The 16,508-nt window shown below is 42.1% G+C and overlaps 1 protein-coding gene across 3 annotated transcripts in view; it reads left to right on the top strand.

Annotated features, from left to right (window-relative positions):
* TNIK (TRAF2 and NCK interacting kinase) overlaps window positions 1–16,508 on the top strand; it is a 376,499-nt gene that overhangs the window by 322,173 nt on the left and 37,818 nt on the right. For all 3 annotated transcript variants that reach the window (XM_080809121.1, XM_080809120.1, XM_080809119.1), the window contains 2 exons: window positions 10,439–10,602; window positions 12,633–12,730. In XM_080809121.1, coding sequence (XP_080665247.1) covers window positions 10,439–10,602; window positions 12,633–12,730 — 262 coding nt within the window. The remainder of the gene's footprint in view (window positions 1–10,438; window positions 10,603–12,632; window positions 12,731–16,508) is intronic.

Genomic DNA, 16,508 nt, shown 5'->3' with positions numbered 1-16,508 from the left:
AGTGGCAGCTCATGAATGAATGAGCGAGGGCATGAAGAAATGAGACAGTCCAGAAGCCAAGCAGGTGTGCCTCACTGGACAATTTTAAAAATTGGGGAGTTGTATTGCAAATTGAAGTCTGGTTGGAATGCCCCAAAGCATCACTCATGAAGTCAGCCACAACAAGATGACCTGGTTTGAGGTGATTTTCAGCATCAGGTCAAGAAATGTGCCGTGGGAGCCAGTAAGACATTACGAAGTCCAGGGCACTTAGGTGTTTCAGTGGGTTGGGTATCCAACTCTTGATCTCAAATCAGGTCTTGATCTCTGGGTGGGGAGTTCAAGCCCCATGCTGGGTTCCATGCTGGGTGTGGAGCCTACTTAAAAAAAAAAAAAAAAAAAAAAAAAGCCATTACAAAGTCATTGCCAAAGAAATGCATTAGTGGCCAACCTCAGAGCTTCCTGGCTTGGCAAATTACAAAAGGACTATTTTCTTAGCAGGAAATCACCTCCGTGGCATTATGGTGGGTCACTGAGATACATTTATGCTTCCACTGCTGCTCTGTGCTCTCCTAGAATTTTCCATCAACCACAGATATGCGCACAGTCAGGAAACCGCATCCCCCCACCAGTTGGCGTAGAGGTCTCAGGAGAATCTGGGAAGAAAACAATATCTTGACTGTATCCGAGCTGACTTTATGTGGTAACAGATGCCGTTTGCTGCTCTAGTTCTGTGAGCTTCCCTCAGATCTTTCATGATGAATACACCGCTTTTTAGGATCAACTGAAATAGCAAGTGGTCTCTGTTGAGACTCTGAAAAGGATGAGCTTGGGCAGGCTGTTACATTCTTCACTGTGTTCATTAGAGAAGGACTCTCCCTTGCTAGGAAGAATGACAGACTGGAAACAAAGGTTAGGATGATTCGTACCTATCTTTAATATATGGGATGCTTTTGATGGTGAAGCTCTAATTTTCCTCTTCACATGAAGAGCTTTAGGAAGAGGTCACTCCCTAAATAAGATAGAACTGTACTAAGCACATTTATCCCTTTAGTACAAAGAAGTTAACTCATACTGAGCGGATATGCCACTTGTAGGAAGCTTCGAATGAACCATTTTTTCCCAGCGACTTGTCAGCTTCGCCCTGAGCTGGTGTTGCTAGGCATCGCTGAGGAGACCAGAGTGTTCTGTGACCAGGGAGCCAAAGGAACAGCAGCCCTGGGATTGCCAGTGTGAACTTTGTCAGTCCCCTTCTTCCAGCAGCAGTAAGCTCCCAATTATCAGTGCTTCATAATCTTTTGGACCCTGCCCTCGGGCTCTGTTCATTGGATCAGGTGCTTGGAATTTTTGCTGCCGCCGGTAAATCAAGCCTCATTTCGTCATTTCGACTGTCTTTTTTCCTTCTATCAGCCAAAAAGAAAGAGCACTGTCATTATATAATCAAATAAAAAAGCAGCTCTTTGTTCCCGCTCAAGTGTTATTTTAATGGCATTAGGTCCAAGATAGTTGGCTTTTGATGGTCAGTGGCTTGTCAAACCGAGCCTTTCCCCCAGAACCACTTAAATTTGTACTTTGTCCAAAGAATGCAGACTTTGTGAGATAGCTAGCATTTTTTATGCTTTTCTGAGGGATGGAGGGAGGGAGCTAAGAGGTAATAATTATTTACCTACAATGAAAGTCAGAGCGATAGTGGGGAAGGGGGAGGGGAAATCTGCATCTCTGCCACATGCAGTAATCCTACAAAGCACTCTGCTGCTTTTTTTTTTTTTAAGATTTTATATTTTAATTGAGAGAGAGAGTGGAAGAGCACAGAGGGAGAGGGAGAGGGAGAAGCAGACTCCCCACTGAGCAGGAAGCCTGATGTGGGGCTTGATCCCAGGACTCCAGGATCATGACCTGAGCAGACTCTTAACTGAAGCAGCCACCCAGGCACCCCTGAACACTCTGCTTCTTGTTATTACCTATCTCCGAGTGACCAACACTAGAGATGTGAATCAGATTTTTGCAACTCTAGATTGGATTGCATTTTTTTAAAGCTGTAGGATTTGGTTTATTTACTGTGATAAAGATAGCTTTAGGTCACCTTTGCTTTATTAAAAAACACCGTAAAACACAGTGGTCCGATAGAGTAACAATTTATTATTTCTTATGGTTCTTATTTATTCTTTCTTACGGGTTGGTTAATGACTTTTTCTGCTGGTCTCACTTGGGCTCACTTAATGCAGCTGCGCTGAACTGATGGGTCAGCTGTACCGTCACGTGGTCTTTCGTCCTGGTCTTTACTGTTTGCCGAACTCAGGACAACCTCCCCACAGGGAAGGCCCCAGCGAACAAGCCCTTTTCAAGCCCTTGCTTGCATCATCTTTGCTGATGCCCCGTTGGCAACCTCAGTCACAGGGCCAAGCCCTGAGTCGGTGTGTAAGGGAAACACACCGGCACAGACAACAGAGATGTGATTGGTGGGGCGCTTTACCGTAAAGCAGACTCGCCTGTTTTTACTGCTCTTGATGAAGTTCTCATAGTTCTTTTTGTACCATTTTTCAGGCAGTTGTCCATCTATAAAGCCATAAAAAGGGGTTGCTTTGAAATAAGTAATCCTTTACAATATGTATAAGCTGTATTTCTTAGAGTTGGTCAGTATTCCTTTTTATCCTCCCAGCTCTTTTCCTTGAAATGATCCTTTTTTTTTTTTTTTAAAGATTTTATTTATTTATTTGACACAGAGAGAGAGAGAGATCACAAGCAGGCAGAGAGGCAGGCCGGGGGGTGGGAGAAGCAGGCTCCCCACTGAGCAGAGAGCCCAATGCAGGGCTCAGTCCCAGGACCCTGAGACCATGACCTGAGCCGAAGGCAGAGGCTTAACCCACTGAGCCACCCAGGTGCCCCCCCTCCCCCCGCCGAAATCATCCTTAAGGGAGAGTGGGAAATTGGCAAAGTAAAAATGGATCCCAAGGAAAATCACACATGTAATAAAGGAAAAATTCAGGGTGTTTTATTGTTATTATTTTTCATTTGCTAAATTCAACAAATGCATATGAAGACCTGTTGTGGGAAGGGCCACATGGGACCTTGGGAACCAGTGACTCACCCAAGACCACCTGAGTCCAGGGCCCCCAGGTCAGAGGATATACCATACCTGCCACTCTTTGGGACTATAGGCCTTATTAGGGGCAAAATTCTGTTCTTTGCCTTGCCTTCTTATTTTGCTTTGGGGTAAATATGTGAAATGACTTATCTAAAGGAAGCAAAAGAATATAGAGACACTCTCTTCTGTGGCAAACTTAGGGATCGCAGGTTTAAGGCAACAGTGTCTGAATATGGAGGGAACCTGGGTCCCCGAGTCCCCACCTGGAGAAGAAGCACCAAGGAGAGCAGTTCTCTTGGTATATATTGTGATACGAGTGAGCGTTAAACCACTTTGTGCTATGCCAGTAGGAAAAAGAAAGCAGAGGCTAATGGTTACAAAGCTCAGTTTTTGCCTCTTAAATTCAAGTATTGATGAAGTCCAGGTACTGTGTGCAAGATGTTGTATATTCTGTAGTGACCGCAGAGTATGTGATAATTTCTGAGAATGGAGGAAATGGTATGTTTAAATCAACAAATTCCTTGGCACCCTGAATGGAAGATTCTGGAGGTGAGTTTCAACGGCTTTGTGCAAGCATGTACCTGTAACTCGAGGCAAAAAGCAGAGCTTTACTATTTTCAAAAGCCTTCCTTCTCCCAGAGAAAAACTTGCAATTATGTCACTCTTCCCCTGTCTTCACACACTACACAAAATCGAAAGGAGCCCTGTAAAGAATAGGTTTTAAAATATGTATGTATCAGCCAATACAACTTTAGTTGCATTAGTTGGCCAAGAAATTATTACCGGGTGACCCCTGTGCATCTCTGCCTTCTGCTTGGTTTGGGGCGATTTGTTGCTTATTTGTTTGTTTGTTTGTTTCTGTAATAAAGACTTCTGGAGCATCTTTATGATAATGTCAGGCAATGTCCGATGTGCATTTCCAACGGTGACTTCTGTAAAGCAAACAACAACTATGGGAAGTAGTGGCCTTAGGCATCTCCATTTTATAGAAGGGAGACGGAGACCAACACAGATTAAGTCTATTGGCCCTAAGGTGACAAGGTTCCTAAGTGATAGAGCCACCATTTGAACCTCCAGTTTGAACCATTGCACCCAAGTCCACACTCTTAAGTACCGTGCTGTGCTTACCTGTTTAGTGACAGACACAGCTGGCATTGCTGCCTCCTGTCCCCTGAGGAGAGAGGACTCTTGATTGGCTGACTGACAAGACACCATCTTGCCTCCACCTTTCCCACCGAGTGATCTGGGGATTATGTTAGTAGCCCCTCTTCATCCTATAGTTATCGATTCTCCTCCTGTGATACTGATGACCTTTGAAAAGTTATCGTCCCCTGGGACCTATTTATATCCCCAAAACTTTCCTGCTCGAGCTGGTATTCACGTCATTATGTGCATGTGACAGTTCCCGTCCCCCGTGGCTGCAGTCTCCGTGATAGCACTGTCAGTCCCCAGGACCCCCAGCCCCCGTTCCAACCTTCCTTCTCATGCATGCGCATATCACTGTACGGTCCTTACCTGCTGTCTGGGATCCCCGTTGCCTTATGTTGTCAAGGTGATCATCTGAGTCCAAGTCAAGATTTGACTTGTTCATTTTTTAAAATATTGTTTTAAAAAATTCCATGTACTTTAATATTTAACTTTGATTTATGTGTTCCTTTAAAGCAAATTAAAATTTGATCAAACAAGTATATTCAGAATATGAAAAGATTTAAATTAAGCCAGAAACACCCAGTCAAAACCCGATGACTAAATGCTTAATTTCAAAAAATAATTCTCTGTCCCATCCCAAACCTCTCTTCCCATGGCTCATTTGGTCTCATTGGCTGTGTCATCAAAGAACAAAGTAGAGTGAATTTTGGCAGTCAGCCAGTTAATTATAGAATTGGTCCAAGTATTTGGGCCAAGAAATCACTTTGTAATCCTAATTTTCTGTTTTGACTTTTTATATGATTTAAGTAAATGGAATAATTGCCACATTTTCACTTTACTGTGTGTTTTATAGAGCAAACAGCATTGTCTGTGGGATGGCAAATGTCTGAACTAAAAGTTCAGACTGAAAGTTAGCATTTAAAGAAATATATATGAATGTTTTCACGATTTTTCACATTTGGATCTGAGTAGTTGCAGTTAATATGTGACCAAAGGAAACCTGTTCTTTCATAGAATCCTTCTGAAATTCCCTCTAAAAGCATTTATCTCAGACCCCATGGCCCCAAGACCAGACCCTATTACTACACAATAAGGAAAAGAATAATATGAATGGTATGACATTTTCTCAAAATACTTATATTTCCCCCCCCAAATTAATAAGGTAGAAAAAGCATTTTAAAGTTTTCCCGATTTCTATGTGGTGTTATATAGAAATGAAATAGTTTTTTCAGTCTCCAGCAGCAAAAACAGCAGCCTATTAAGACCAGCACCCATGCTGGTGAGCTCCAGCGAGGAGGACCCGTGCTAATGAGGCCCAGGTCAGGGATTTAATGCCCGTGGGATCCAATTAATTTCACACAGAAAGAGGCTTGAGTCCCATCGAAGACGTGTGCACATCCCAGCCGCTTCTGCCAGTCCCCGTGCCTCTCCTTGACAACCATGCCCAGGCCTTGTCATCAGGACGGTGGGGCCTCCCATCTGGTCAGCCTGCCTCTCTCCCCAAGCCAGTCAGATGGAACCCTGCCCTGGGAGGTCTGTGTGCTCTGCCCAGCCTTACAGGCACTGCGGCCTCAACTGTCCGCCCCTTCCGATGAGCCAGTCTTCCCAGGAAACCTGACATAGATGTGGTGCTCCTCCCTCCTATTCCCTCACGGTGGTGTCCTCCCCATACCTGCGAGCCCCGGGAAGACCCCAGCCCCCGTGTCCTCACTCAGCTCCTTCCCCCAGACTTCCTGCTCCCCACTCCAAGGCCCAGTCAAGTCCTGTCCCCATTGTGACCCCACCTCGACCACTCTGGACCACATTCGTTGTTCCCCAAACACCGACAATACTTGCAGGTCCTTTCACACACGGCATACAGAGGTTTGCCTTATCCACTGTGCTATCCACTGCATGTTTCCCCTCTCTAGAATTATCTTGCACCTCGTACCTGTGACGGTGCTTGTCTCCATCCCTCATACTGGTCCAATGAGGCTCACAAAGTAGGTGCTTCATAGAAAGGTGTTGGTTAAAGGACTGAAGGAATGCTGTGTTCATGCAAACAGCTGGGAAAAATCTCAGAGCTCACAGCTACCCTTCTCATAGCTGGGGTTTTTTTTTTGTATTCAAGGAACACTACATTACCATTCTATAAAATGGAAGCAACTACCAAGAAGCCTTAAACGTGCCCCTCACACTCAATCTGCAATACAGTTGGTTAGCAATAGAATTTTCAGAAAAAAGTATTTGGGGACTTTATTAATTTTATTCCTATATAATTAATTAAATTAAATTAATAAAAGTTATTTCTATAAATTAATTAAATAATAAAGAATTAATCAAATAATATAATTAATTAATAATTAATTAAACTACCACTGTTTAATAAGAGAAGAGCATGGGAAAGAATTTATTATTGGGGAATGAAAGGAGATAAGATTATTTCTTTTTTTTTTTTTTTAAGATTTTTTATTTATTTGACAGAGAGAGAGAGATCACAAGTAGGCAGAGAGGCAGGCAGAGAGAGAGGGGGAAGCAGGCTCCCTGCTGGGCAGAGAGCCCGATTCGGGGCTTGATCCCAGGACCCTGAGATCATGACCTGAGCCGAAGGCAGAGGCTTAACCCGCTGAGCACCCAGGTGCCCCGATAAGACTATTTATTTTAGGAGAATTCAAAAGGTAGATATTATGCAAGTGTTATACATTTATCATTTTAGGTGTTCTGCGAATCAGAGCTGTTTCCAGTATGGAACCAAATCTATTTAAGCTGATTAAATGATAGCAATTTTCACAAAAATAATTACTGTGCAGAGGAGTTCTATAACAATATTGAGAATTTTAAACATTTTCCTTAAACTTGATAATTACTTCTGCTGCAGTTGGTCATACTGCTGGGTTGACTTAGCAACTCCTTCACCATAAGAACTTAAAAGATAAATGTTGCCATAAAGTTTACATTTATACAATCAAAATTAGCAAGTTATGGGGATATCTTTGTTTTTACATGTGTTTTTCAGGGCCACCAGCCATGTCTTCCAATAACCCGATATTTAAAAATGTTCGTAACTTAGGGCACCTGGGTGGTTCAGTCGATTAAATGTCTGCCTTCAGCTCAGGACCTGATCCCAGGGTCCCGGGATCAAGCCCCACATCAGGCTCCCTGCTCAGCGGGAAGTCTGCTTCTTTCTCTCTCTCTCCAGCTCCCCCTATTTGTACTTGCTCTCTCTCTCTTTCTCTGTCAAATAAAAAATAAAATCTTTAAAAAAAAAAATGTTTGTAACACGACCAAAATGTTTTTGGCAGATACCTCAGCAAAAAGCAAGGATCTTGTGTTTTTGGAAAAAAATATTTGGTCTGGTTGCTACTATAATGATGCTGTTCTGCGGCCAGATTTTTGGCACACTAAAATGTAAATGTCTCAAGGGAAGAGACCGTATTATTTTCATTTTTATACATGAAATGTGGGAGACCCAGCACAGTTCAGAGTGCGCTTGACATTATCAAAATGAGCGGAGCAAGATGAAAGTGTAAAATTACATTTTAACAGGACTTCTTACATTAAAAATTATGTCTCCATTCACACTGTGGTGATTGTTAGCAAAGATGTGCAGTTCTGTTTGGAGAACTGGAGGCATTGGAAACACTTAGGGATCCATGGGACAGGTGGCTGGCAGCAGATTTGAGCTCTGAGTTTCAGGTCTCACTAAATTATCATTTAGGCCCAGCATTGTGAAAATCTAAAGGAAAAATGAAAAGGCCTATAAATTATAGTTATAAATTATAAATTAAATTATAAATTATAAATTATATATTTATAAATTAAATATATAAATTAAATTATAAATTAAAAAGACCTTTCTGGAAACTTTGAGTGAGGAGGCTGCTTATTTTTATAACAAAATCATAAAAACCTGAGCAGTTGTTTCCCACCGCTGTCCTAGTACAGCTTCCACGACCACCAAGAGTGGCCCCGGTGGCCCTTGCTTACTGCCCCGGGCTCCCAGCAGGCAGAGCAGGGATGAAATTGGCTGGGCGTGACCGGCACGCTGGCGGAGGGCAAGGGCTGTATCTTGTTCATCATCGTCTCTCAGATGCCTGACCCAGTGCTGGGTATGACCAACAATGAGCAAATAAATAACTACCGTTTGGGCAGTTAAGCTATGAAAGTGAATAATACAGTAAGAGCTCATCACAGGTGGGGACTGCTAGTATTATTCTTGAATTAGTGCTTAGTAATAATTCTTGAATTAGTGCTTAGTAATAATTCTTTAAAACACACCTCCCTTTGATAAGAGCCAAAGTATGTAAAGACTTTGCGAAAGAAATTTAAAAATATGAATATACCACTAACCACATAAGCAAAGAACTTGATTAAGCAATTGACAGACGAAGAATTATAAATGGTAAATAAATGTGAATAAAATTATTCTCCCTCAAAAGTAATGTTTTTTTTCTTGTTTTAGTTTATTTTTTAAAATTAACATATAATGTATTATTTGCCCTAGGGGTACAGGTCTGTGAATCATCAGGCTTACACATTTCACATCACTCACCATAGCACATACCCTCCCCAATGTCCATCACCCAGCCACCCTACCCCTACCCCCCCATCGCCACCAGCCCTTGGTTTGGTTCATGAAATTAAGAGCCTCTTATGGTTTATCTCCCTCCCTGGTTCCATCTTGTTTCATTTTTTTCCTTCCCTACCCCCCACAACCCCCTGCCCTGCCTCTCAAATTCCTCATATCAGAGAGGTCATATGATAATTGTCTTTCTCTGATTGACTTATTTCGCTCAGCATAACACTCTCTAGTTCCATCCACGTCATTGCAAATGGCAAGATTTCATTTTTCTTTTGATGGCTGCATAGTATTCCATTGTATATATACATACACCACATCTTCTTTATCCATTCATCTGTTGATGGGCATCTAGGTTCTTTCCATAGTTTGGCTATTGTGGACATTGCTGCTATAAACATTCGGGTGCACGTGCCCCTTCGGATCACTACATTTGTATCTTTAGGGTAAATACCCAGTAGTGTGATTGCTGGATCATACATAGGGTAGCTCTATTTTCAACTTTTTGAGGAACCTCCATACTGTTTTCCAAAGTGGAAAATAGCTTGCATTCTCACCAACAGTATTGGAAGGTTCCCCTTTCTCTGCATCATCGCCAACATCTGTTGTTTCCTGACTTGTTAATTTAGCCATTCTGATGGGTGAAGTGGTATCTCACTGTGGTTTTGATTTGTATTTCCCTGATGCTGAGTGATGTTGAGCACTTTTTCATGTGTCTGTTGGCCATTGGATATCTTCTTTGAAAAGTAGTGTTTTAAAACAACATTAAAACAAGATACTTTTTTGAAAACAAATTAGCGAACTGCTCATAATAAAGTGTGGTTAACAATTCAGTAAGATGGACCATTTCCTCCACTTCAGCAAAAACTGGTGAAACCATTACATGCTCACATTACAAACATATGCAACACACACATCCCAGTTCATGTCTTTCCACCCAAGAATTCCAGGTCCGGAAAGGAGGTAGGGATGGGTATTTGTGTGCCTGGAGAGATACTCATTTCAGTGTCATGTGTCAGGCCAATGTACTGGCAGTACCTTAATATACAGCTGTAGAGGAACGGTTCAACTAATTCATCCATGTACTGACTAGTAAGCAGCCATTTTTGTTTTTGTAAGCCTAAGGAGCGGCTCCCAATGCAATGTTAAGGGGAAAAAGCAAGCTGCAAAACTGAATGCATAGCATGCTTCCATATATACAGAAGGAAAAAGTCTAGAAGATACTACACCAAATAATAAAATATAGCTGGATTTCTCTTGGGTCAGAGATCGCATATGTTGCTTTCTCTTTTTCCCCCCTTTTTAAAATCTTCTATTATTTTTCAAGGTTTGGTTGTTTTGTTTTGTTTTGTTTTGTTTTGTTTTGTTTTTACAATGAACAGGGGAATAAGGGTTTAAAAGAAAGCCTCCTTTGAAGAGCACCATTTCAGAGCTAATACTTTAGTGTGATGACCCAGGAGCTGGGTCAGGAGTTCATCCCATCAGCAGTGTCAGGCTGGGAGCTCCACAGAGGACGACACGACTGTCATTCCCAGTGACCCTTTCCGTGCAGAGTGACACAAGGGCTCTGGGTGCTCCTGTGTACCCGGGGCGGGGCTGAACTGTGCTTGTGTCTAGGAATGGCGAGGTCCAGAGGGTGTAGTCATGGTGCTCTGCTTTCCGTACAGCAACCCTGACCTCCGCAGAACTGAGCCCGTCTTGGAGAGCCCCTTGCAGAGGACCAGCAGTGGCAGTTCCTCCAGCTCCAGCACCCCTAGCTCCCAGCCCAGCTCCCAGGGAGGCTCGCAGCCTGGATCGCAAGCGGGATCCAGTGAACGGACCAGAGTTCGAGGTAAGCTTTCCCCTGCCTTTCCCTGACAGCGCTGCCTTGGGCAGAGAGCGATGGGCACAGACTCAGCTCATTTCCAGACTTCTGTGCCCTCCCGCTCCTGGCGTGGCCACCACAGTGCAATGCTACAGAGTCCTCTCACTGCCCTTAACCTCGGTCTCCTTACATGAGAGAACCACCATCCCAGTCCCGTGTGTGACATCAGAGTTTGGACTAAATCTTTTCTCATTGCAGATGAGGTTGTTTTCCAAGAAGATCATAGATTATTGGTCTTATTTGAAAAGATCATCACTTATGAGTCACCTGAATTGTCATTTCCATTTGTTGCCTATTTCCAGTTTCTGTACCTCCAAGTATCCTCTTTTCTGATCCATTACGCCAGTCATCCCTCTTTGGTATTCTGAATATAGTTCATAATACTAGGGATCTCTCAAAGTGAAATTCTGTAAAGACTAACATAGAATACATATGCACTTTAGAGAAGAAGTAAACCCTTTGACTTAAAAAGTATATTTGACTCTTCGGGTTATTCCCACTCAAGAGGAATAAAAAATGAGCCTCTCCGACCATTTATTCAAGTCTTTCATCACTGTGCAGTTCTCATTAATGAAGAAGCTTGTGGAAAACAGCAGAATGGCCAGCTAATTACACATGACAACACATTGTTTCTTGCTGCAAAATTGACTCTTTCTGAACAACCTCCTTCAGAAGATAATTTTGCTTCCAAGCAACAAAGACGAGAACTTTCTTAAGTGCAATCTGACAAATATTGACAAATTACTTTGCCTGAGAAAAACCACCAGTCCTTTATTTTTTTCTTAGCCTCTTCGTTCAGCACAACCAGAGTTGGTCCCCTAGTATCTTTTTAAGGCTTTCAATAAGTAAAATCGCTGTCCGTTTTGAAAAGGTTGAAACCTGGCGTGCGACGCTCTTGTCTCTGGACTGGAGTTCGGCTGCTCCCGTATGCGTTCTTCACACGTTGCTGGCCCAGCCCATAGTCATGTGCACTTTTGTTGCTTTAATCCAAATATAAATTTGCTTAGTTTAGAAAGCTGCCATTGGCTTATCTTTTTTCTGTTCATAAGCCACTTAATATCCTTACAGCAAACTAAAGAAAACTGAGGTTATAGGTATCATTTTAATTCTCCGATCTGGTTTGGGTTTAATTCTTATCTTTCCTTTGGCCTCTAGGTCCTCGGGGTTAAGAACACTGTTGTCTCCCTAAAGTGTTTCTGCCCAGGAAAGACCTTACAACAAAAGAATCTGTCCTATACCAGATAGATTTTCTCTACCTATAAATAATCGGAGAGATGCTCTTCATGCTGGAGCTTGGGGAACCCCCCCCTGCTTGCTCTGTACCTCTGTCCTGGGGCTCTTCCCTTGGTCACCAACACTCTCCCTCCTGTCCCCACCTCATTCTTTCTTCCTTAAAGGACCCAGACAACTCCTGCCTCCCATTTAAAAACCATTCCATCAAATATAATACGTTTCTGTGCCATCAAAATAACCTATTCTAATAGGTAAGTGGTAAAAGAAGAAATTTAGCATAGAATATTAACACAGAAGCTTGGTTTAGTGTAATAACTGAGAATAGGACTTGGACAAACCAGACAGAATCCCAGCTCTGCCCATAATTTCTGCAGGACCTTAGGCTACTATGCCATCTCTCAAAGTCTGTATTGAACTGTAAAATGGGAAAAGAGTACCACACGTTGGGTGGGAGCAAGAATCCTTAGGAGGCAGTTGACGTAGAAGGCATTTAGCATTGAGTGTGACGCACATTTAGTTCTCAGTAAATGGTCATGGCAGTGCTGCTTGCTGGTTTTCCTTATGATTAAGAGTGACTTCCAGGTCACAAGCCTGAATGCATTTGCCCGACCATGAACAGTTTTCACAGATGTGTCTGAGGATTTGCCTAAGTGAATGACGTATCCCATGAGTAATCCTGAAGGGTGACTCACCGCAGAATGTGGAACTGGAGTCAACACTTTGTGATGGTCATGAATTTTCTTGGCCCCTGTTTTTCTGTCTAGCCAACAGTAAGTCGGAAGGATCTCCTGTGCTCCCCCACGAGCCTTCCAAGGTGAAGCCAGAAGAATCCAGAGACATTACCCGCCCTAGTCGACCAGCTGTGAGTGCTTTTGAACTCTCTTAAGTTGCCAGGGAAGCCGTGGGATCAAGTAGTTGGGGATACACTCATGACTATGAAACAAAACTTCACTGAGATTAAGAAGAAGCGTGGATGCTAGAAGCATCCAGAAGGAAGTCATACCTGACCAGGAAAGAACTGAAGAGATTTTGGATTGCTTATCTGCCTTTAGGCATTTTGCTGATCATTAACGCTACTTTAGAGAATAAAAACAGGAGAGAAATAACTCCTATTATGATATAATTTCTACTCAGCAGCTTTGACAAAAAGTGCGGAGCTGCAGTTACGGAGAGGTGGGCACGTTCTGTGGCTTTCTGTTGTCCGCTCCGCCCTCTCCCCACATTATTTTCGGTATGAATTAATGTAATTTTTGCTGTTCTTCCTGCCTTCAGGACTGTATTTTTCTGGACCCAAATGTGATAAGCATGGTTTGACAAGGGGCCTGACGACTCAAAATCTAGCTTCCTCGCGGAGACATGACAGACCCCAAATAGCTTTGGCAAAAGAAATAAGAGCAGAGAGGCTGACATTCGAAAGTTGGAAATTAATTTGGGATGACTGACTATCCATTTTCTTTAAAATTTTGGAGAACCTTTTCCATGAAATAAATGTGAGGACTTCTTGGTTTACTCTGGTTTGTACATATTAAAGTTCGGGGGCAGAGCAAGAGTAATCCCAAAGGGGATTTGCCCCCTTCAAGGTTGAGGTTCTCTCTGCTCTTTGGCATTTCGTGGTTGTGTACTAACAATTCCCATTGTGTGTCTAACCTGCTGCCTTTCTTCTGGCTTTTCCTTCACCTGTGGATTCTTCTGGATTGGGTTCCTCCTCTCTCAGAGCTATAAGAAAGCAATAGATGAGGTTAGTATTACCTTTTCTTGGTCGTGCTGTCACAAGATGTAAATATAAAGCTGATTTCCTGATGTTGACATTCAGAGAGGTGGCCTGGTGGGTCAGAGATTGAAAATTCATTCGGTCTTCTGGAGTGTGGTCTGCTGGAAGGCAAGCCCCTTCGACCGCAGCCAGCCCGAGGCCCTCAGACACTCGTGGGAATTTCCAGGGACCTTCCTTCTAAGGCGAAATGCCGCTTTTCCAGTGTTCCAGTCTGGCTAAAGATAAGCATTAGCGTTGTGTTATTCATAATTTTTCATCCCAGCGTCTTCCAGTAGCAAAGCCTAGCCCTTCACCTGTACTCACCAGCTGCTCAGGGCGGGGTGGGGGGTGGTGACGGTTTGACTAACAAAGAAGAGAGACATCATGCTAAAGCACTCCGAATTTATAGTGTGTGATTTGTGAACAAGGAGTTACTGGGTATTGTTAGATTCATTTTGTGGGACATTAACTACAGCATTGGCAGCAACATCAACTTTAGTTAATGAATCCTGGCGAGTTAAGTGACTTTATTTCCTTATTTTCCATTAGAAAAATATATGGCTTTGTCAATCTTAGGTAGCTTGCTTAGAAGGATGACTGCCTTTCTGCTGTTTGTCAGACCTGCATGAACACAGCATAGTTGTTGCTGTTTTTAAGAGACAGGCCTTGCCAAGAGTCCTAACTGCATGGAATCTGAAGACTACTATTATGGCTTTACAGCTGTACTCTGCTGAGCACCATTTTTGTGAAATGATATGGAAAAAGCACTGGCTTTAGAGTCAACAAATTCAAATTCTAGCCCTTCCCCCAATAAGTAACTGGCCAGGACCAGTCTCATATAATCTCTCTGGGCCAGTTTCTTCTTGTGTACAATGGGGAGAAAGACACCCACTCTGCCTCAGTCACAAGTTTGATTAGGATCACTCAAGGTCAGGTGTGTGAGAGCATTCTATGAAGTGTAAAGCCAAGAGGTCGTCCTCATGCTATGGTTTGGGCTGGAGACAGAGCCATTTTGGCAGGTGAAAGAAACAGTTTTCTATGCATCTGATCTTTATCAAAGAGCTTCACTTTTTCAAAATTAGGACACCTTACCCAATTTCAGAGTGGTTTGGAACGTTATTTCTCAGGTAAAGGATTGCTGCTCTTAAAAAAAATGAGACTCTCCATGTTGACAGTGTGTGGACAGCATTTATAGAAAGGGAACGTTCATTGTTCTCTGACACAGCCTGGTCCTTCCCCTCATAATATAGTCAGAAGAACACAACTATCACAACTTGTATCAATTTTCTCCCAAATTGTTGAAGAAAGAGAACAATATTCTGGTGCCATACTAGGAAAATGGTTGTGTGTGTGCATAACTCTAGGGGAATCTCATATGCGCAGAAATTAGCTTGAAGGTGGCTGTCATGGGGAAATGGATTTCATCTGGTAAACCCAGGATATTTTAGGCTTTTAAAAATGGCTTTATTTCGTTGGTTTTACTCTCATACACTGGACAGAGACCACAGGGGCTAACAGAAGTATAAGTAACTGAGGGGATGTAAGCTATACACGGAAATTTCTGGAACCATGTGTGGTTGGGAAAAGCCCTCCAGGTGATTCTGATAATCCTATCTACCCTTGAATGTCACTGATCTAAACCACAAAAAATATAGTATTACTTGGTTCCACCTGTTCATGACCAGGGATGATTCTCTTCTCCTTTTCCCGCCTCTCCCCATCCCCCCTAGCAAGATATTTGGCAAAGTCTGGGGACAGTTTTGGTTGTCACAACTTGGAGGGGGGAGGCAGTGCCAGCTGGTGTCTTGTGGGTAGAGCAGAGAGGGGCTGCCAAACGTCCTCCCATGTACAGGAGAGCAACCCATCGTAGAGAATGATCTGGCCCCAAATGTCAATAGTGCCACAGTTGAGAAATCTTGCGATAAACCTCTCTCCCATCTTCATTCATAGGTTTTGATATCACTTCCTTCTATAGTGACTGATTGGCCATTTAGATAACCCCGAATTGAAATGAAAAGCCTTAAAACTCTGAGTGTTGCTTGCTATGGTTAATCTAATGGTTTGATTTTTCATGAACATCCATTTGAGGGGGTGTCCATTAATTTGGCACTCCTTTGTAATGGACTATAAGATTGTGCATTATAGTCTGTGATTAACATAATTATTGAAAATAAATATCCTTTTTATTTTAGCACGATTAAACATATGACATGAAGATGAAATACATAAGTAAACACTGGCTTAGCACTATTTTTTTGTTACTACGTAAGAATCTGGAAAATTCCAGAGCACACCCACAGATTGAAAAGAATTTGACTAATAGCTAGTGGTCTAAACCCTTTTTTATCTCAGATGAGGATACTGAAGTCAAGTAACTTTCCCAAGGTCATTTCTTAAGATTTCCTAAAAGGGAAATAAATTATTTTCGTACATAAATACCAGCTTAAATATTTTTAACTTTTATTTTAATAGCTCAAAATATTGAACTAAAATCTAAATAAACTACATCGTTTCTAAAAAGAGACCTAAAAGAGCACCTTTTTAGGTAAAGTATGCATAATTGTCATATTAAATAAGAGTTTTTTTAATGAAAACAAATCAAATTAATTCTAAGAAGTGTTATAGCAAAGAAGCATCTGGCTAAGAGCCTCCCATCTTCATATTTGTTTACTCCATAGTTTAAAAAAAAAAATCTTACCATTTTGCTGTATTTCTTTTTTAGTTATACTATACATTTCTCAAATATTTTCCTGCTAACTAGCACTTTTTTCCTTTTTTTTAATACTTTTTAGCTCAAGGCTTGAGACAGCCAAGCAATAAATTACCACAAAAACTCATTATATGGAGAAAATTGGTATTGTCAGAAACTAAAATGTATGAAAATGGATCT

The sequence above is a fragment of the Martes martes genome (assembly GCF_963455335.1).
Source record: "Martes martes genome assembly, chromosome: 1".
In the NCBI taxonomy this organism is placed as follows: Eukaryota; Metazoa; Chordata; class Mammalia; order Carnivora; family Mustelidae; genus Martes; species Martes martes.
This window is presented reverse-complemented; position numbering and strand designations above follow the sequence as displayed.